This window comes from Salvelinus namaycush, chromosome 18, assembly GCF_016432855.1.
Source record: "Salvelinus namaycush isolate Seneca chromosome 18, SaNama_1.0, whole genome shotgun sequence".
In the NCBI taxonomy this organism is placed as follows: domain Eukaryota; kingdom Metazoa; phylum Chordata; class Actinopteri; order Salmoniformes; family Salmonidae; genus Salvelinus; species Salvelinus namaycush.
This window is the reverse complement of record NC_052324.1, coordinates 42,460,946-42,483,813: the sequence shown is the minus strand read 5'-3', so window position 1 is coordinate 42,483,813 and position 22,868 is coordinate 42,460,946. Positions and strand designations below refer to the sequence as shown.

Genomic DNA, 22,868 nt, shown 5'->3' with positions numbered 1-22,868 from the left:
ACACGCTTAATCATGTGGACAAGTATCCTGCCTCTGCCTCATATTGTGTTTTGGAGATAATTGGGGTCATGTTAGCAGTAATGTTACTGTGAAACCAAGGTAAATAAAAGCCATTTTTCTCAGTTCCATGCTATGAGCAGTTATTGCCTTTTTTTGCTTGGTAGGGCCGTACTGTTTACCTTTTTGTTGGTGGCACTTTGATATCTTGATAATATGCACCTGTTTTAAAGGTCAAATCCACAGATTAAAACAATAACAAAACGGCCGCCCCGCCTCTGTTTTGGTAAAAAGATGAGGTATTGGCCTGGAGAAATGTAACCATTCTCAGATTAATAGACAGAACTATGGATGTAAGGACTGACCACCATGATATCAACATGATAGTTGTAACCATGTTATGAGGATATACAGGACTGACCATCCATGATATCAACATGATAGTTGTAACCATGTTATGAGGATATACAGGACTGACCTTTTTGCGCCTTTTATCAATGATGATTTGAATGTCATTGAGAAAACAGAGAAGTGTCAACGATTTTTTTTCTCGCAAACATCCTTTCTGAATTTAAAAGTAATTCTCTAGTTTTTAATCTGATTACAATATTTTTGCTGGTAACGTAACACATTAGTTACCGATTTTGTAATCCTTTAGTAATTCGTTACTCCCCAACCCTGCTCATATCATATAGCCTATCCTATTGGATGACTGCACAATATGTTGGTATTTTGGGGGGTGTTGGCTCATTAAATATCTTTAAAGTAGGGTTCATAAAATGTATTTAATGTATGGCTAATCAGGCATGAATGTTCGATCAAATCTCTTTTCAAATCCAGACGTAGTCCTGGATATGCTTTATAATGCTTTTGAATTACGCTTCTGGTTTTGTCGGGAAATTCCATGTTACACGGGAGAAAAGGGATTTGTTCCCGGGATGGATCATTTTGTAAAATACCGGGAAATTATTGAATCCTAATAGAGGCCCTGTTGCAAGTGCTTAAAGTAAGTCACAAACAGTTGTTTGTCAGGCTGGGATCTATAAAGCAGTATGTCCTCCAATTGGATGCCAAATAATATTCATTCCCTTTTCTTTAGAGCTTCAAATTGAGATTGTGAAATCTTTTTTTCTTCAATGTGCACACTTTGGATTCTCCAGCTTTTGCTGGGAATTGTCCACTGTTGGCATACATTTATTTGGTCCCAAAAACAGTGTGTGGAGGATTCCATTTGTCTAGTTGTATGAGTCTCCAGTTAAAATCCATGAGGTTCATTTTAAGTTTCTAGAAGTCAATTGAAAAAGACCCTCCTGATTTTTCAGCACAATAGGCTTCTTCAGAGGGGTTAGGGATAGATGGTTACCTGCTGGGTTAGGTTTATAGATGGATAGATGGTTACCTGCTGGGTTAGGTTTATAGATGGATAGATGGTTACCTGCTGGGTTAGGTTTATAGATGGATAGATGGTAACCTGCTGGGTTAGGTTTATAGATGGATAGATGGTTACCTGCTGGGTTAGGTTTATAGATGGTAACCTGCTGGGTTAGGTTTATAGATAGATGTATGGATAGATGGTTACCTGCTGGGTTAGGTTTATAGATGGATGTATGGATAGATGGTTACCTGCTGGGTTAGGTTTATAGATGGATAGATGGTAACCTGCTGGGTTAGGTTTATAGATAGATGTATGGATAGATGGTTACCTGCTGGGTTAGGTTTATAGATGGATGTATGGATAGATGGTTACCTGCTGGGTTAGGTTTATAGATGGATAGATGGTAACCTGCTGGGTTAGGTTTATAGATAGATGTATGGATAGATGGTTACCTGCTGGGTTAGGTTTATAGATGGATGGATGGTAACCTGCTGGGTTAGGTTTATAGATGGATGTATGGTTACCTGCTGGGTTAGGTTTATAGATGGATACCTGCTGGGTTAGGTTTATAGATGGTAACCTGCTGGGTTAGGTTTATAGATGGATGTATGGTTACCTGCTGGGTTAGGTTTATAGATGGATGGATGGTAACCTGCTGGGTTAGGATTATAGATGGATCTATGTATGGATAGAAGGTTACCTGCTGGGTGGGTTAGGTTTATAGAATGGATGTATGCATACTAGGTTACCTGCTGGGTTAGGTTTATAGTTAGATGGTTACCTGCTGGTCATCTGTCTGCCTGTTGCACCTCCAACAATGTAAGCCAGCTACAGGTCATCAGAGCAGTGACAGGGAGGAGGTCGCATTTAGTTGATTCTTGACACACACACACACACACACAGCAAGATTGGTGTGGTTAATTTTACATCCAAAACAATTTTATTGTTCTCCTCCAAGTTGAACAGTTGACCCTGCCTTTTCCAAACACCCAAACCATGTCATCGTCATACAGTACATTGCATTTGTTAAGGTAACAGTGGAGGCAAAAGTCTGTCCTTCATTCTCTCTCCTCCGTGACCCGGAAACCGATAAGTGGTGGAAGAGTGTCAATTCGTTAGTAGGCGAACGGAAGACAGTCCTCCCCTCAATAGGCTCCTTTTGGCAAGGACGCAAAAGTGTATCCTACCCTGAGTCCATCGTGGAAGAGTTTTGAAATCAGCCACACACCCCCTTTGAATCAGCTGTTTTCTCAAAGAAGAAAAGCATGCAAACATTTAAAACTATATTCTACTTATCCTTTTTATCTATAAAATGTTTTGCACAACTAACTTTTTTAGTTATCACTTTATATATTTTATTTTGGGATTCCACCCTGTAAACGTAATTTGCCTGATGACGCGTGATTGGAGGAGTCATTTTATACAGGTGTATTTGTCCACTTTCCCCCTCTCCTCGATTACCTTTGACCTTTTTCCAAAAGGAGGCCAGAGGATGATGGAAGAGGGGAGGACGCAAGAGTTGAGCAAATCCAATTGAGAAAAGGCCTATCAGTCCAGCAAAAAACAAGGAAACTGTCAGGAGAGAGAATAGAATCAGGTTAGTTTTCATGTGATTGTCCATTGGCCTTCCCATGTTGCGTGTCTATGATCTCTTTATGTAGCGCATATATGCAAACTGTATGCAGCTTCTCTCGATATGAAATTCAAAAAGGGGCCACAGTTCAGTTGGCACAAAGCAAGGCAACATGGCCCCATAAGTGATGTCATCCTGGGTATGGGGAGGAGCTAAATAATGATTAAAACCATTCAATCAACAGTCTAAGGAAAATCATAATTAGTGTAGAATTGAACACCCATATAGTGACAGGATAGGAAAGTACCCATAGACACTGAACAAATGATATCATAGGACCAAAAGAGATTCATTTAATCTCTATGATCCCAAAAAAACCATTTTAATACGGTGCTTAATGGAAGATCTCTCTTGACAGTAGTTAAGGGTGAAGAATATCAACATTTGTTGTGGTAAATCAGCCGAGCCCCGTTTTATTATTACTAACCATAAACAAAGAACAGCTTAGCCTGCTGGGAAGAGTCTGTCCGCCTGCCGCCTCCTCTCAGTGTGTGTGTCTGTGCACTCGTTTATGATAATAACTTATCAAAATGGCTACCTACCTATCCTACCTTGACCTGTTATGGTCAAACACACAGCTTCATGCGGAATTGATTATCGGCGTTCTTTTCATAGATTTATTTATATATATATAGATCTTTATATATAGTTCATTCTCTCTCTCTCTCTCACGTTCACATTCTCTCGTCTTGCTTCCGACTTCATGTACACCACGTGGGGTGGGGTCGAGGAAGGGGTGACAAGTGAGTTGACATCACCCAGCCAAATAAAAGAAAACTAAATGAATAACAACCGAAGCCAAGAAAAGAGCTGCAATCTTATTTCTTTCAGTTGACAAGCGACGGTCGGTAACGGCAGTTGGTGGTTTAAACGTTGTAGTGATGGCGGCACCCAGCAGTGACGTCATCAAAGAGTCGGGGGTTGCTGCTCCTTTTGTTCTCGGAGGTTGAGGTTCTCCAACGCCACGTCCAAGGTCATGACATCCACGCAGCCCATGTCTCCGAAGGTGCCGAAATCCCTGAACGCGTCAGAACCTCGGATCACGGCGTCGTGGTAGTCATGGAGATCGTCATCTTCGCTGTGGTCGGGATCGGCCAGCAGGGTGGAGAGGAGGAGCTCCGTGACGAAGAGAGAGCGGTCCGCCCACTGGCCCTCACTCAGCTGGCGCTCCGCCTCCGACAACCTTGGCTCACTCAGTCTGGAGGAGGGAGGGGGGGGGGGGGTGAGAAAGAGATGGTGCTCCATTACAAACACAATACATTCTCCTACATGTAGCAGACAGATTCAGAACAAGTCTCTTGTTCAACAGATATTACCTAAAACTAGAATAACCACAACAAAAAAAGAAGGTTAAACGAAGTATAGTAGACAGTAGCTAACCTGTTGAGGAGGAACTGGGAGTTGCTGTGCTGTGTGTGTGTGGTGAACTCGTGATGCCCTGGGTTGGGGCTGGTAGAGTTGGAACTGGGGTTGGCGTTGTGATGCCCTGGGCTTGGATTGGCATTCAGTCCCGCGTTGGTGGACGTGCGGCTGCCGCGTTGCGTGACACTCCGGGCCGTCTCCAACTGCTGTCTGGCAGCCTGGGTCTGCTGCCGCTCCAACTGGAGCTGCATCTAGAGAAAAGAAGAGGAGAAGAAACATGAGGAGGGTTAAGGAGAAGTAAGACATTAAGGAGTTCAGTACTTTGCTTTAAGGGCATAAAGTTACATATTGCAGCTTTAAGGGCATAAAGTTACATATTGCAGTTAAGGGCATAAAGTTACATATTACAGCTTTAAGGGCATAAAGTTACATATTGCAGCTTTAAGGGCATAAAGTTACATATTACAGTTAAGGGCATAAAGTTACATATTACAGCTTTAAGGGCATAAAGTTACATATTGCAGTTTTAAGGGCATAAAGTTACATATTACAGCTTTAAGGGCATAAAGTTACATATTGCAGCTTTAAGGGCATAAAGTTACATATTACAGTTAAGGGCATAAAGTTACATATTACAGCTTTAAGGGCATAAAGTTATATATTGCAGCTTTAAGGGCATAAAGTTACATATTGCAGTTTTAAGGGCATAAAGTTACATATTACAGTTTTAAGGGCATAAAGTTACATATTACAGCTTTAAGGGCATAAAGTTACATATTGCAGCTTTAAGGGCATAAAGTTACATATTACAGCTTTAAGGGCATAAAGTTACATATTGCAGCTTTAAGGGCATAAAGTTACATATTACAGCTTTAAGGGCATACTTGCATTACAGATTCTAGGATACGGACACCAGCAAAAGGAGGGGGCCGGGATTCAAACCTCTGGTTGCTGGCTCTCCTCTAACCTCTGGACTACCTACCTGGAGCTGCTGTAGCTGGGAGGCTGAAGGACCTGAACTCAGCTGGCCACCCGCCGACCTACGCACCCCCGACAACTGGGAGAGAAGCTCTGTGTGGGGAGAGAGATTGAGTTGAGGGGGGGGGGGGTCACATAAAATGCATTAATTCAACCCTAACCAGACAGGTTTGGGAAAGAGTGAGAGTGTGAGATATGGTGTTTCCGAACAGGAGTCATATCAAATCAATGTTTGTCACGTACACAGCATGTATAAATGGTACAGCAGTTCAGTACAAATATCACTCTCAACAGGACTAGAAGAATGAAATGAGTGATGCATCTACACTGCCTTCAGAAAAATATTCACACCCCTGGACTTTAACACAACAAAGAAAACAGGACAAAGTGGGATTCCCTGTAACTAGGCCACTCAGAGGGCCTCCCGGGTGGCGCAGTGGTCTAGGGCAGAATCGCAGTGCTAACTGCGCCACCAGAGTCTCTGGGTTCGCGCCCAGGCTCTGTCGCAGCCGGCCGCGACCGGGAGGTCCGTGGGGCGACGCACAATTGGCATAGCGTCGTCCGGGTTAGGGAGGGTTTGGCCGGTAGGGATATCCTTGTCTCATCGCGCTCCAGCGACTCCTGTGGCGGGCCGGGCGCAGTGCGCGCTAACCAAGGGGGCCGGGTACACGGTGTTTCCTCCGACACATTGGTGCGGCTGGCTTCCGGGTTGGAGGCGCGCTGTGTTAAGCAGTGCGGCTTGGTTGGGTTGTGCTTCGGAGGACGCATGGCTTTCAACCTTCGTCTCTCCCGAGCCCGTACGGGAGTTGTAGCGATGAGACAAGATAGTAATTACTAGCGATTGGATACCACGAAAATTGGGGAGAAAATGGGATTAAATTAAATTTAAAAAAAATAAATAAAAAAAATAATAATAATTGGCCACTCAGGAACATTTAATGTCGTCTTGGTAACCAACTCCTGTATATTTGGCCTTGTGTTTTAGGTTATTGTCCTGCTGAAGAGTGAATTTGTCTCCCCCAGTGTCTGGTGGAAAGCAGACTGAACCATGTTTTCCTCTAGGATTTAGCCTGTGCTTAGCTCCATTGATACCCATAAAACCTAGCGGTCAAACAGGGAAATGGTTCCAATTGTTTTTCCACCATTCATTTTTCCCCATAGCTGATTTTTAGAAACACTTAAAAAGGGGCTGTGTTTTGTGTATATACCGTACCCTGGCGTGACGTTTTGATAACCATGTAAATCTCTCTTGGACAAGGTGACTTACCAATATAGTCGCCTGTGGTAATTCTTCAGTTTATTTTTATCTCCAAAAACTCCCTAGTCCTAGCCGACGACAAGCATACCCATAACATGATGCAGCCATCACCATCCTTGATAATATGAAGAGTGGTACTCTGATGTGATGTGTTTGCCCCAAACATAACACTTTGTATTCAGGACATAACGTTAATTTCTTTGCCACATATTTTGCAGTTTTACTTTAGTGCCTTAATGCAAACAGGCTTCCTTCTTTTCACGCTGTAATTTAGGTTAGTATTGTAGAGCAACTACAATGTTGTTGATCCATCCTCAGTTCTCTGCCATTAAACTCTGTTTTAAAGTCACCACTGGCCTCATGGTGAAATCTCTGAACGGTTTCCTTCCTCTCTGGCAACTAAGCTAGGAAGGACGCCTGTATCTTTGTAGTGACTGTGTGTATTGATACTCCATTCAAAGTGTAATTAATAACTACACCATGCTTAATGGGATATTCAATATCTGCTTCTTTTCTTTTACCCATCTACCTATAGGTTCCCTTCTTTGTGAAGCATTGGAAAACCTCCCTGGTCTTTGTGCTTCAATTCACTGCTCGACTAAGGGATCTTACAATTATCTCTATGTGTGGGGTAGTCATTTAAAAATCATGTTACCCACTTTCACACACAGTGAGTCCATGCAACTTGTGAAACACATTTTTACTCCTTAACTTACACTGATCAAAAATATAAAACGCAATAAATAGTGTTGGCCCCATTTTACATGAGCTTCAATAAAATATTTCTCAAAAATTGTGCACAAATTTCTTTACATCCCCATTTGTGTACATTTCTTCTTTGCCAAGATAATCCATCCACTTCACAGGTGTGGCATATCAAGAAGCTGATTAAACAGCATGATCATTACACAGGTGCACCTTGTGCTGGGACAATAAAAGGCCACTAAAATGTGCAGTTTTGTCCCACGCCGCCACAGATGTCAAGTTTTGAGGGAGTGTGCAATTGGCATGCTGACTGCAGGAATGTCCAACAGAACTGTTGCCAGAGAACGTTAATTTCCCTACCAGAAGACGTCATTTTAGAGAATTTGTCAGAACATCCAACCAGCCTCACAACCACATCAGCCCAGGACCTCCACATCCAGGTTCTTCAGCTGCGGGATCGTCTGAGGGGGGTAACCAAGAAGTATTTCTGTCTGTAATAACGCCATTTTATGGGGAAAAGCTCATTCTGATTGGCTGGGCCTGGCTCGCAAGTGGGTGGACCTGGATTCCAAATGGGTGGGCCAATGCCCTCCCAAGCCCACCCATGGCTGTGCCCCTGCCCAGTCATGTGAAATCCATAGATTAAGGCTTATGAATTTATTTCAGAAGTGTCTCCTGACCCCTCCTGTCTCAGCCTCCAGTATTTATGCTGCAGTAGTTTGTGTCGGGGGGCTAGGGTCAGTCTGTTATATCTGGAGTATTTCTCCTATCTTATCCGGTGTTCTGTGTGAATTTAAGTATGCTCTCTCTAATTCTCTCTCGGAGGACCTGAGCCCTAGGACCATGCCTCAGGACTACCTGGCATGATGACTCCTTGCTGTCCCCAGTTTCAACTGTTCTGCCTGCGGCTATGGAACCCTGACCTGTTCACCGGACGTGCTACATGTCCCAGACCTTCTGTTTTCAACTCTCTAGAGACAGCAGGAGCGGTAGAGATACTCTGAATGATCGGCTATGAAAAGCCAACTGACATTTACTCCTGAGGTGCTGACTTGCTGCACCCTCGACAACTACTGTGATTATTATTATTTGACCCTGCTGGTCATTTATGAACATCTTGGCCATGTTCTGTTATAATCTCCACCCGGCACAGCCAGAAGAGGACTGGCCACCCCTCATAGCCTGGTTCCTCTCTAGGTTTTGGACTTTCTAGGGAGTTTTTCCTATCCACCGTGCTTCTACACCTGCATTGCTTGCTGTTTGGGGTTTTAGGCTGGGTTTCTGTACAGCACTTCGAGATATCAGCTGATGTAAGAAGGGCTATATAAAATAAATTAGATTTATTTATTTCAATAGACTGATTTCCTTCTATGAACTGTAACGCAGTAAAGTCTTTGAAATTGTTTCATGTTGCGTTTATATTTTTTTTGGTTCAGTATATTTAGGCAATAAAGGGGTTGAATACTTATTGTCTCAAGACATTTCAGCTTTTCATTTTAAAATCAATGTAATAAAAATAAAATAAAAATTCTACTGACATAATGTCAGTAGCTAGGTTTCAATCCAAATGGCGACAGATTTTCATGTGAATATTTTAAAATCTGCATAAATAAAATGTCAATTTTCCCACCATAGATGTTTCCATCAAATTGACATGTTGCAGATTTTTTTAAAGTCTGTGTGTGACGACGTAGTGCACATAAATTATTTGTGGTTAAATTCCCCATGTACCGAATAAAATAAAAATAAACAAAATGGGTTTCCAATCGCATTTTCAACTCTACTGATGCGTCGGTCACAAAACATGTTGCGTTTATATGGCGAATGTTCCCACGCTGGTCGTGGTTACATGCCCTCTAGTCAACAGCTCTCAGATACAGTGCGGGTAGTGTGGTCATGATGACATTATGGATAAAAGAGCAAGATCTTTTTTTTTTTTTTGTCACGCATCGATCACTATGTCACCAGAATAAGAACCTTGACATGTTTTAGAAAGGAGCATCAAGCTCACCACCATGTGAAGTTCATCATAACTTACTTCATCTGTAGCCTAATAAACTGCTTTCCTGAGTCGTAGTGGGAGGACCACACAATGTCATCGCGTGACTCCCAAATGTACTTTGATATTTATTTATTTAACCTTTAACTAGGCAAGTCAGTTAAGAACAAATTCTTATTTATAATGACGGCCTACCCCCCCCCCCAGCCAAACCCTCCCCATAACCCGGACAACGCTGGGCCAATTGTGCGCCGCCCTATGGGACTCCCGATCACGGCCGGTTGTGACACAGCCTGGGAACGAACCAGGGTTTGTAGTGACACCTCTAGCACTGCAATGCAGTGCCTTAGACCGCTACCCCACTTAGGATGGTTATTATATAATTAAAAGCATTTCCACCTCCATTTATCACATAAATACATTTTACAGTGACAAGAAGATCCCATCTTGTATTTTGTTTTGTCGACATTTGGATAGTTTACAGACAAATTACACTGAACAAAACTATTTAAAAAAAACATTCAACAATTTCTAATTTTTTATTGAGTTACAGTTCACCGAGAGTACAGATATGTATCTGTTGGTAGGGGCGTGGATCAGAAAACCAGTCAGTATCTGGTGTGACCACCATTTGCCTGATGCAGCGCGACACATCTCTTTCGCATAGAGTTGATCAGGCGGTTGATTGTGGCTTGTGGAATGTTGTCCCACTCCTCTTCAATGGCTGTGCGAATTAGCTGGATGTTGGCGGGAACTGGAACATGCTGTCGTACAAGTCGATCCAGAGCATCCCAAACATGCTCAATGGGTGACATGTCTGGTGAGTATGCAGGCCATGGAAAAACGGGGACATTTTCAGCTTCCAGGAATTGTGTACAGATCCTTTTGACATGGGACCGTGCATTATCATGCTGAAACATGAGGTGATGGTGGCAGATGAATGGTACGACAATGGACCTCAGGATCTCATCACGGTATCTGTGCATTCAAATTGTAATTGATAAAATGCAATTGTGTTCGTTGTCTGGAGCTTATGCCTGCCCATACCATAACCCCACCATGGGCACTCTGTTCACACCGTTGACATCAACAAACCGCTCGCCCACACGACGCCATACACGTTGTCTGCCCGGTAGTTGAAACCGGGATTCATTTCCGTGAAGAGCTCACTACTCCAGCGTGCCAGTGGCCATCGAAGGTGAGCATTTGCCCACTGAAGTCGGTTACGACACCAAACTGCAGTCAGGTCAAGACCCTGGTGAGGACGACGAGCACGCAGATGGGCTTCCCTGAGACGGTTTCTGACAGTTTGTGCAGAAATTCTTCGATTGTGCAAACCCAGTTTCATCAGTTGTCCGGGTGGCTGGTCTCAGACGAAGAAGCCGGATGTGGAGGTCCTGGGCTGGAGTGGTTACACATGGCTTGCGGTTGTGAGGCTGGTTGGACGTCCTACCAAATTCTCTAAAACACAGTTGAGGCGGCTTATGGTAGAGAAATTAACATTCAATTCTCTGGCAACAGCTCTGTTGGACATTCTTGCAGTCAGCATGCCAATTGCACACTCTTTCAAAACTTCAGACATCTGTGGCATTGTGTTGTATGACAAAACTGCATATTTTATTGTCCCCAGCACAAGGTGCACCTGTGTAATGATCACGCTGTTTAACTTATGGCTGCAGTGGCAGTACTGAGTAGCTTGGATGAAAGGTGCAGAGGTGCCCAGAGTAAACGGCCTGCTCCTCAGTCATAGTTGCTAATATTTGCATATTATTATTAGTATTGGATAGAAAACACTCTGAAGTTTCTAAAACTGTTTGAATTATGTCTGTGAGTATAACAGAACTCATATGGCAGGCAAAAACCTGAGAAGTTCCACTTCCTGTTTGAATTTTTTCTGAGGGTGGCAGATTTTCAACCAAGCTCTCATTGAAATTAAAGCGAGATATGGATGAGTTTTCACTTCCTACGGCTTCCACTAGATGTCAACAGTCAATAGAACTTTGTCTGATGACTAATGTGAAGGGGGGCCGAAGGAGACAGGAATTAGTCACCACTGCCACGAGCTGACCATGCTTTGACCACGCGCGTTCACCTGATAGGCAGCTCCGTTCCATCGCTCAACTGAAGTCAATGTAATTCTCCGGTTGGAACGTTATTCAAGACGTATGTTAACAACATTCTAAAGATTGATTCAATACATCGCTTGACATGTTTCTACTGACTGTTACGGAACTTTTGGACATTTCGTCACGTTATAGTGGACGCGCTTTGTGACTTTGGAATTGTTTACCAAACGCGCTAACCAATTGGACATAAATAACGGACATTATCGAAGAAATCAAGCATTTATTGTGGACCTGGGATTCCTGGGAATGCATTCTGATGAATATCATCAAAGGTAAGGAAACATTTATTATGTATTTTCTGGTTTCTGTTGACTCCAAAATGGCAGCTAATTTTACTAATGTTCTGAGCGCCGTCTCAGATTATTGCATGGTTTGCTTTTTCCGTAAAGTTTTTTTATAAATCTGACACAGCGGTTGCATTAAGGAGAGGTATATCTATAATTCCATGTGTATAACTTGTATTATCATCTACATTTATGATGAGTATTTCTGTTGAAATGATGTGGCTATACACTATCACTGGATGTTTTTGGAACTAGTGAATGTAATGCGTCAATGTAAACTTAGATTTTTTAATATAAATATGAACTTTATCAAACAAAACATGCATGCATTGTGTAACATGAAGTCCTATGAGTGTCATCTGATGAAGATCATCAAAGGTTAGTGATTAATTTCAGCTATACTGCTTTTTGTGAAAGCCATCTTTCGCTGGAAAAATGGCTGTGCTTATTGTGGTTTGGTGTGACCTAACATAATCGTTTGTAGTGCTTTCGCTGAAAAGCCTGTTTGAAATCGGACACTTTGGTGGGATTAACAACAAGATTGCCTTTAAAATGGTATAAGACACATGTATGTCTGAGGAATTTTAATTATGAGATTTCTGCTTTTTGAATTTGGTGCCCTGCATTTTCACTGGCTGTTGTCATATCGATCCCGTTAGCGGGATTGCAGCCATATGAAGTTAATTAGCTTCTTGATATGCCACACCTGTCAGGTGGATGAATTATCTTGGCAAATGAGAAATGCTCACTATCAGGAATGCAAACAAATTTGTTTTTGTGCGTATGGAACATTTCTGGGATATTTTATTTCAGCTCAATGAACATGGGACAAACACTTTACATGTTGCGTTTATATTTTTGTTCAGTGTAGCTGTTTCCATCCTGTCGTGACATCTTTTATCCGGCATGTACTTCACACGCATAAAAAGTTTGGCTGGAAACCTGATTAGTGACACAAAATCTCAATTTAATCAATATTCAATTCAGGCTGAAACACAACAGAATGTGTAAACAGTCGAGGGGTGTGAATACATTCTGAAGTCATAAAGCAGCCCTGTATGTAGACAACAGGATGTACATTTTTCAGTCATTAAAAAAAAAACACATCAGGCATTGAACCAATCAGGATTAGAATAACTTCCAAGGAATGTGTTACGGCAACACAGAAACGAACCCTGTCTTTACCGTCTAGACTGGTCTATAAGGGCCTTGGGTGGGTGTGTGTGTTACCGTCTAGACTGGTCTATAAGGGTCTTGGGTGGGTGTGTGTGTTACCGTCTAGACTGGTCTATAAGGGTCTTGGGTGGATGTGTAGACTGGTCTATAAGGGTCTTGGGTGGATGTGTAGACTGGTCTATAAGGGCCTTGCGTGGGTGTGTTACCGTCTAGACTGGTCTATAAGGGTCTTGGGTGTGTGTGTTACCGTCTAGACTGGTCTATAAGGGTCTTGCGTGGGTGTGTTACCATCTAGACTAGTCTAAGGGTCTTGGATGGGTGTGTTACCGTCTAGACTGGTCTATAAGGGTCTTGGGTGGGTGTGTTACCGTCTAGACTGGTCTATAAGGGTCTTGCGTGGGTGGGTGTGTTACCGTCTAGACTGGTCTATAAGGGCCTTGCGTGGGTGTGTTACCGTCTAGACTGGTCTATAAGGGCCTTGCGTGGGTGTGTTACCGTCTAGACTGGTCTATAAGGGCCTTGCGTGGGTGTGTTACCGTCTAGACTGGTCTATAAGGGCCTTGCGTGGGTGTGTTACACAGTGCATGTTCTCTTTTGACAAATCTGCTTTGTGTCTCTCTCTCTCTGATGTAGTCAGAGCTGTGTGTGTGTCTGTCCTACCGGCTATAGGATCCATGGCCTCCCTGTTGTAGTTGGAGCTCTGTGTAGAGGTCTGTGTGGTAGAGCTCCCCCCGGAGGTTGAGGAGGTGAAGTGCATGTTGGATCGACGGGCCCTTGGCCCCCCTAGACCCCGACCCGGGTGGAACATCCTACGCACGTGCCGCACCCCGCTCGACTCATCGTGGAGCAACACCGTCAAGGAACATCATGGACACGTCATGAAATACAGTCTCTCTATGCACCGATCTAAAAACACACTCACAAGAGGCTAAACTGCAACACGCATCAGACAGACAGCGACAGAGAGACACACACAGAGAGACACACACAGAGACACAGAGACACACAGAGACAGAGACACACAGAGACAGAGACACACAGAGACAGAGACACACAGAGACAGAGACACACAGAGACAGAGACACACAGAGACAGAGACACACACAGACAGAGACACACACAGACAGAGACACACAGACAGAGACACACAGAGACAGACACCGACACACAGACAGAGACACACAGACAGAGACACACAGACAGAGACACACAGAGACAGACACCGACACACACACAGAGAGACACAGACACACAGAGACACACACACACAGAGACACACACACAGAGACAGACACACAGACAGAGACACACAGAGAGACACACACACAGAGACACAGAGACAGACACACAGAGAGACACAGAGACAGAGTTTGTTGCAGTACCCAGTGCTGTTCAGCAGATGACCCTGTGGTTCTTGATGAGCTTTTACACTGACATGTTGTTGTTTCCCTGTAGGCGTTTTCCACGTCAGACATGTTACATAGTAGAACTTCAGTGGAATGCCCCACAATTGGAGCATTACATTGTAGGAGCAAAGCAGAGTAGTAGTATGTTTGCCTGTAAAGCATATCAAGTTTCTGGGTTAGGGTTAGACTGAGTGGACTGCAGAGCAGACAGTAGTATACCAATCAATCACATTTATTTTATATTGCCCCTTTTAAACCAGAGTGCTTTGCAGTTAGACAGTCTAGATTCCAAAGAGCAAGCAATGCAGAAGCGAAAGCACAGTGGAAAGGAAAAAACTCCCTACAACAAAGAAACCAAGAAGAACCAGGTTCAGAGGGGTAAAGGATATCAAGTCTCTGGGGGCTCTGTGTTCAAGTGTGAGATGAGCAGCGAAGTCGTCGGTCACGTGATTAGGGTCCCCGCCGGGCAGCGAAGCACATATGGGACAGATCTGCAGAGGAGAAGGAGAGAACACAAGCCCATCTGAGCATGCTCCACATCAAATGCATTTGAACACACTGGTTTTTTTGGGTGCTGTTCATTTTACTGAACATGGCCTGGATGTTGATTTGGGGACATTTTTGCACCTCCCTCCTGCCTGGAAAACAATCTAGAGGAAGCACTGGTCTCTTTTCCACTGCAGAGATTTCCACCACAGGGTTTTCCCCCTGCAGAGATTTCCACCACAGGGTTTTCCCCCTGCAGAGATTTCCACCACAGGGTTTTCCCCCTGCAGAGATTTCCACCACAGGGTTTTCCCCCTGCAGAGATTTCCACCACAGGGTTTTCCCCCTGCAGAGATTTCCACCACAGGGTTTTCCCCCTGCAGAGATTTCCACCACAGGGTTTTCCCCCTGCAGAGATTTCCACCACAGGGTTTTCCCCCTGCAGAGATTTCCACCACAGGGTTTTTCCCCTGCAGAGATTTCCACCACAGGGTTTTTCCCCTGCAGAGATTTCCACCACAGGGTTTTTCCCCTGCAGAGATTTCCACCACAGGGTTTTTCCCCTGCAGAGATTTCCACCACAGGGTTTTCCCCCTGCAGAGATTTCCACCACAGGGTTTTCCCCCTGCAGAGATTTACACCACAGGGTTTTCCCACTGCAGAGATTTACACCACAGGGTTTTCCCACTGCAGAGATTTACACCACAGGGTTTTCCCACTGCAGAGATTTACACCACAGGGTTTTCCCACTGCAGAGATTTACACCACAGGGTTTTCCCACTGCAGAGATATCCACCACAGGGTTTTCCCACCACAGGGATTTACACTATAGAGATGTACACTGGTGCTTGGCCTAAAGACTTGTGTTTCCATGCCCGAGGCCGGGTCCAAGAAAAGTAGTGGTAGACTTACCACCTCTAAGGAGGTCTCTGTATGTTCTGCACCAACGTGCTCCTGAAGAGAAGTCTCCGTGTAACCCATCCTGCCACAGTAGGGGCAGGTGAAGGCCTGTGGCTGCTCCACGGACAAGGCCTCTCCTCCATAATATAGGTCTATAGTAAGACAGACAGGAGTGGGGGACAGGGTTAGACAGTGGGGACAGGTGAAGGCCTGGGGCTGCTCCACGGACAAGGCCTCTCCTCCATAATATAGGTCTATAGTAAGACAGACAGGAGTGGGGGACAGGGTTAGACAGTGGGGACAGGTGAAGGCCTGGGGCTGCTCCACGGACAAGGCCTCTCCTCCATAATATAGGTCTATAGTAAGACAGACAGGAGTGGGGGACAGGGTTAGACAGTGGGGACAGGTGAAGGCCTGTGGCTGCTCCACGGACAAGGCCTCTCCTCCATAATATAGGTCTATAGTAAGACAGACAGGAGTGGGGGACAGGGTTAGACAGTGGGGACAAGTGAAAGCAGGAACTGCTCAACTGACAAGGCACCTCCTCCATAATACGGGTCTGGAAGGACAGAATCAGTGCAGGCAGAATTAACTCGCTATCTGACTTAAGTTTTCAGGGTGTTTAGTTGTGGTGTTTGTCTTTTACATCTCATGTCTGGTTATATGGAGCGGGGGGGGGGGGGGGGGGGGTTGTAATAGCTATGTACTTACTGAAGTCGACCCTGATTAGTATGCACTGCATGGTGTGAGTTGTAGTGTGTAGTTGTGATGCGTGTGTAGTGTGTCTGATGGTGGTGTATATGCAGGGGTGTGTGTACTTACCGAAGTCGACCCTGGTTAGTATGCACTGCATGGCGTGTTCTGTTGTGTGTCTGGTGGTCGTGGCTCCGCCCTCGTAGCACGACGCACACAGGTCGTAGTCGTAGCAAATTAAACACTTGTACCGCCGCCCCCGAAAGTTACCCTTCAAACACGCATCGCAGCTCACACCTGGGGAAAGACAATTCACAGACGGACCATTTTGACCAATACCCTGTCCTAACCCCACAACACACAAGTCAGAGTATTAGAATAGACCACACAGATAGGGTGTTGGTCAAACACACAGCAATAAAGCCAACACGTTGCAGCATTTAGCTAGCTATAATACACAACCAACATATTGGCATAACACTCATAACATGAACTAGCCTTTTAGCTACACAAACACAGCAGTTTCACATTTCCAGTGTCCATGTGACTAATCAAGAGGCAGAACTGCATTGGCCAATATAGCTACAACGCCAGTGCAGAATTAATAGCCGTCGTTATTTAAGACGAGAGTAGACTGACATGAATTTGAAATATGTTTAACTGCTATACCCAGCTAGATAGCTAGCTATGCGGACCACCAACTTTGAGGGCAGGCAATTGCACGACTGGCTCAGTGCAGAACTGATGGCCGTGGTTATTTAAGACTGGCATGAATTTTAAATATGTGTAACTGCTGTACCCAGCTAGCTAGTTTGTTACGTGGACCACCAACTTTGAGGGCATGCAGCTGATTTGACTACAACAGTCGTGCTAAAAGCTAGCTAACGTTAACTGGCACAGCGAGCCAACAAACGGAGCTTGTCAACATAGCTAACTACTATAGTTCGTTAGCTAGCTAGCTAGTTTGTATAGCCGATTCAGAACTGATCCAGGCAGCACGGTTTCCCACTAGCCAGCTCCTTTAATGTATGTTGGTGGATTTTTAACATGCTAAATAGCTAAAGCGCTAATTAGCTACTGATGAAGGCCTCAGTTACAGGGCCTCGTTCAAGGCTACTTTGATGACAGTGCATTCACAACCTGTGACGTTAGCTAGGAAGGTTTGCTAGCTTGAAGGGGAAAGAAAACAAGAATGAAACTAGCTAGGACACTTTGCAAAGGTGATGTTTTGACAGACACGATAATGAATACATTTCCATGTTTAATGGTTTGCCGTAAGCCTAGTAAACTAGCTAGCTGGTTAGCTAACTACAGGTTAAAATGATAGCTAGGTCACTGTAGAGTTAGCTATCTAGTTTAGCAAGCCAATTAACACTAGCAACCTAGAAGCTAGGTTGTTAAGCTAACAAACTAGGCTAGCTCCCGTGCGAACTAGTTAACTCTGGAAAATATGACCTGTTTTCTTGGGCAGTGCCCTTGCACCCAACTAACGTTAGTTACCAAGATACGTTTAAGTTTTAGCTAAAGAATCACAGGAGCTAGATAAAGTGGGTAAATGTATAGCGGCAGCCATTCTAATGCAGTTCATTACAAAATACACGAAGACCTTCATGTAGTTAGCTAGCCAACAATCGCTTCGCTGCGGTCTCGTCCAGCACTTTTTGCGGGTAAACTTACCTTCATGACGGGACATCCTATGGACACTAACACAGCCCCCTACGGGCTCACTCTGGCTTGAACCACGCAATTAATATCGGCTGGAGAATAGAAGCCGGGGCTGGCTGTCCCTGGCCTCTTCCTCATGAAGGATCCGGTTTGGCACAGTGACAGTGCCTTCTCCGCTGCTGCTGTGTCACCGTCCAATGCGCCGGAGCAACGCCAGAGGGCACTGTTGTCCACATTACTGCTACTCAAACCCAACTTTATTTGTCACATGCGCCGAATACAAGTGTAGACCTTACCGTGAAATGCTTACTGACAAGCCCTTAACCAACAGTGCAGTTCAAGAAGAGTTTAAACAATATTTACAAAAAAACACATAAAATATCAATAACGAGGCTATATACAGGGGGTACTTTTGTTTGTTGCAATTTTACAGCAAATTTCCTGCAATTCTACCCATTTTGCTCTGGAACTTTGGCGATAACTAAGTATTTTTGAAACCTTCCGCTTTGGGCTGGATGTGTCAATGTGTAGTTCATACACAAGCTTTAGACCCTCGCCATTTGAGTGACAGCTAGCAATGCACACGCAGCAGAGCAAGAAAGAAAGCAATAACGTGGTGCACATATCTGCACATAATGTGATGTAGTGCACCATTTTCGGGGGACCACTTTTGGCTCCTGAGTGCAACTTTCAGAACTACTGGCTAAAAAGTATATATTTTTAAAAACTACCTGAGAATCTCTTTAATATGATATCTGAGTGAAAGTGACTAACAAATCAACGTGGACCACTGGAGATCAGGGCCTCTTGGACACGTGATTACTGCAAATGTAGATAGCTGGCTAGACAAACTAGATTAAATTGACCCAATCTTAAAAAACGTTAACTGACATAGGCTAATTAAGTGACTGTCAGTGACTGACACAGCCTAACAAGAGGGACATTGCTGATGCATAACCAAGTTTCGATATTGCACCTTGTGTATTCTACTATTCTAACTCTCAACAGTAAGTTGAGACCCCGACTGAGTTTCCCCCAAAAAATATTTTTTTTCTACATGTAAGGACCTCGGTGTCGCCTATCAGATACACATCAAGGTAGGTAGATACTTGAAACCTAAGATGTAGGTTAATTAACAATTTGTTTGTGTGTTTATCTTTTATCAGTTCCATGATTGTTGTCTCAGTGTTTTAAAGTATCCCAACCCTGACCACAGAGAGCAAGCAAGAACCACAGTGGTCCAGGAAAAACTGAAGAAACCTTAAAAGGAACCAGGCTCAGAGAGGAAGCCAATCCTCTTCTGGCTAAACCGGGTAATGTATGACTACATCTGTCTGTATCTAGCTGTATCGAACTAGCTTACCTGGTTAAATAAAGGTGAAATATATATATATATTTTTTAAATAGCTTTGTGGATGATTGATTGATTAAGAATGTTATACTGTGTCCTCCTGGCTCTTGTGTTGACTGTCAACTGTCAAACTGTGTTATTTGTTAGCCTACATCATCTCTGTGTCTTGCTGCATGTGCCATGTACCAATTCTACACTACAAGTACCCTCACAGGAACATACATCTTTACCTGATCGATCTCTGAATATGTTGAAACTCCATTCCAATACAGCTTCTTGTTATACAGTGAGGACGTTGTAGTTTCTTTGTTGGCCACTAGAGTGCGCTAGAGTTGAACTTTTGATACATTTCTATTGTTTTTAACCACATAAAAGTCCTATTAAGGAGAAAATAACTGTTAGTAGTCTGCAAGATGAAACTATGTACATAGACATGAGTGGAAAAATAGGGTTAGGTGGAAGAGAATCAAAGGACCATGATAATAATAATAATAAACCTTAGGTGCTGGCTTAAGGCCGGTAGAAACCACGACAGAATGTCTGGTCAGAACAAGGATGAGTCGGTTATGGGGGTTTAATTGGGGGGGAGAGAGAGAGAGAGAGAGAGAGAGACACACAGACACAGACACAGACACAGACACAGACACAGACACAGACACCTCTGACCATTCTGAAATCCTATCCAGTACTGATAACTGTGGTTCTGGAAATAAAATAAACGAAACATGCCTTCAGAAACTATTCACACCCCCTGATTTTTTTCCCCCACATTTTTTTTGTGTTACAGCCTGAATGTAAAATTAATTACATTGAGATTTTTAGTCACTGGCTAACATTGCTAGAAAGCTGGCTGTTTTTACAGATTTGAAATCAACAACAAAGGGCAGCAAGGGCAGACAGTCACTAAGGGGGATGACATGAAGACTTGTAGTCATCAAACGAGGCAGATAGAAGTCTACTTCTAAGTCGACCAGATGGGCTACTGGTCCAACAGAAATCCTGTCTCTTGGTGTACCTGGCCACCCCGTCACCAAGGTGCTTGAGGTCGCCAGACCAGGGTGAGTGTCATGGTGGAGGCCAGTGCAGGCTGGAAGAGGGGAGCCAACAGAACGCGGCAGTGGGTCAGGTGGCAGCTTCCCCCTCTGCCCAGGCAACAGTAGGACCTCGGGCAGTGGGTCAGGTGGCAGCTTCCCCCTCTGCCCAGGCAACAGTAGGACCTCGGGCACTGGGTCAGGTGGCAGCTTCCCCCTCTGCCCAGGCAACAGTAGGACCTCGGGCAGTGGGTCAGGTAGCAGCTTCCCCCTCTGCCCAGGCAACAGTAGGACCTCGGGCAGTGGGTCAGGTGGCAGCTTCCCCCTCTGCCCAGGCAACAGTAGGACCTCAGGCAGTGGGTCAGGTAGCAGCTTCCCCCTCTGCCCAGGCAACAGTAGGACCTCGGGCAGTGGGGGCTTGTAAGGCCCTCAGGGGAGGAGCAGGAGTCATCTTGAGCTGAGCTTGAGCTATACGATTGGCCAGTGGTAACCCTATAGGTGCACTTGATTTGCTCTCTCGGGCCTGCCGGGTAGGTTCTACCTTCAGACATGAAATGGTTCAAAATGGGAAAACTTTGCCTTCCTGGCGCAAAACGAATAATGTGAAGAAAAAAAAAGGAACACAAGGATTTATCGTAGTTTTTTTTTGACAGAAATGTTTGGAGATCGACCAGTGGTGGAATGGACCACTGTAAGTCTTAGATCATAAAAATCATTGTGCTGCCTTAGATACCTTTCCAAGGCCTTCGATACTGTTGACCATAACAATTTCCACACTCTCATTCAAACGTCGACTGAAATAGGCCTGGATCAGGTTTCTTGCAAGTGGTTTGAGAATTATCTGTCAGACAGGACTCAATGTGTGATCTCTGATGGTGTTTAAGTCTAGTTTCCTGGATATTACAAAAGGTGTACCGCAGGGGTCGGTACTGGGACCTGTTATTTTTTACTATTTATATAAATAATATTGGTCTATCTGTTAAAACTTGTGATATTCATGTGTATGCAGACAATACTAGTATGTATGTCATTGACCCAAATGTAGACCAGGTGTTAGAGCTGCAATCTCACTTTGTTGCCTTACAAAAAGCCCTGTTTGGTTTCAGTGGTGTAAAAATACTTTAAAAGTACCACTTATGTAGTTTTTTGGGGTATGTGTACTTTACTATTTATAGTTTTGACAACTTTTACTTCACTACATTCCTAAAGAAAATGACATAAATGTACGGAGTAAAACTTTCCCTGACACCCAAAACTATTTGTTACATTTTGAACGCTTAGCAGGACGGGAAAATGGTTAATTTCACACACTTATCAAGAGAACATCCCTGGTCATCTCTCTGCCTCTGATCTGGCAGACTCACTAAACACAAATGCTTTGTTTGTAAATGATGTCTGAGTGTTGGAATGCACACCTGGCTATCCGTAAATAAATAAAAACACGGAAGTTGTGCCATCTGGTTTGCTTAATATAAGGAATTTGAAATGATTTATACTTATGCTTTTACTTTTGATACTTCAGTATATTTTAGCAATTACATTTACTTGTGATACTTAACTTTATTAAAAATCAAATACTTTAAGACTTTTACTTAAGTAGTATTTTACTGGGTGACTAACTTTTACTTGAGTCATTTTCTATTAAAGTATCTCTACTTTTACTCAAGTATGACAATTGTGTATTGGTTGGTTTAAAACATTCTTAATGTGAGCAAAACTAAATATATGTTGTTCTCTAATTCTCGCAAAAAAATGTTTCGGATGGACTACATATTTATTCATTTAATGGTTCTCCCATCGATCGGGTTCCCACCTAAGTATCTGGGCTTTTGGATTGACAAGGATTTAACGTTTAAAAAAAGATAATACTGATGAGCTAGTTAAAAAGCTACGATTTAAAGTGGGCTTCTTTTTTAGAAACAGATCTTGCCACTCCCTAAACAGCGGGAAGCAGATCGTACAGTCAATTTTCCTGACAGTTCTTGACTATGTTGACACAATTTACTGTCTACCGTAGCGCCCTTTGCTTTATCACAGGTGACAGTTTTAATACTCATCACTACATCCTCATTAACGGCTGATCCTCATTAACGCTTCAGGTTCCTCCGAACTCCACCAAATTTGTTAAATCCGCTGTTAGTTTTAATGTGCCTCACTGCTGGAACAATTTGCAGAACTCATTACAATTGGATGTTCTGGTGCCGCTCGGACTGTTTAGGGTTGATTGAGGTCCTAGTAGCTGAGCTGTTGTTCATCAACGTTGTGTTTTGTTTTACGTTGTATTTGGTTGTTGTATTGCTTTGATCAGGGCACCCATGGGATTGAGACCCTGGTCTCAATGGGTCTTTCCTGAATAAATAAAGAATAAAAAAGATTACAGTTATTGATCTAGTATGTTATATCTGGAGTATTTCTCCTGTCTTATCCGGTGTCCTGTGTGAAT

General features: G+C 43.7%; 1 protein-coding gene across 2 annotated transcripts; it reads right to left on the bottom strand.

The window, feature by feature from the left end:
- Window positions 1-2,284: 2,284 nt before the first annotated feature.
- On the bottom strand, window positions 2,285-18,201 carry LOC120063462 (E3 ubiquitin-protein ligase KCMF1-like). 2 transcript variants are annotated; one of them, XM_039013841.1, is made up of 9 exons: window positions 18,056-18,201; window positions 16,508-16,675; window positions 16,100-16,143; window positions 15,698-15,793; window positions 14,689-14,790; window positions 13,554-13,734; window positions 5,350-5,438; window positions 4,386-4,618; window positions 2,285-4,203 (listed from the first exon to the last, which is right to left on the bottom strand). In XM_039013841.1, the coding sequence occupies exons 1-9, from the start codon at window positions 18,069-18,071 to the stop codon at window positions 3,912-3,914; spliced, it is 1,221 nt and encodes a 406-aa protein (XP_038869769.1). In that variant the 5' UTR covers window positions 18,072-18,201; the 3' UTR covers window positions 2,285-3,911. The 2 variants fall into 2 exon arrangements, with proteins under 2 accessions (XP_038869769.1, XP_038869768.1); XM_039013840.1 differs by lacking the exon at window positions 16,100-16,143 and having other exon boundaries at window positions 15,698-15,837.
- Window positions 18,202-22,868: the final 4,667 nt, after the last annotated feature.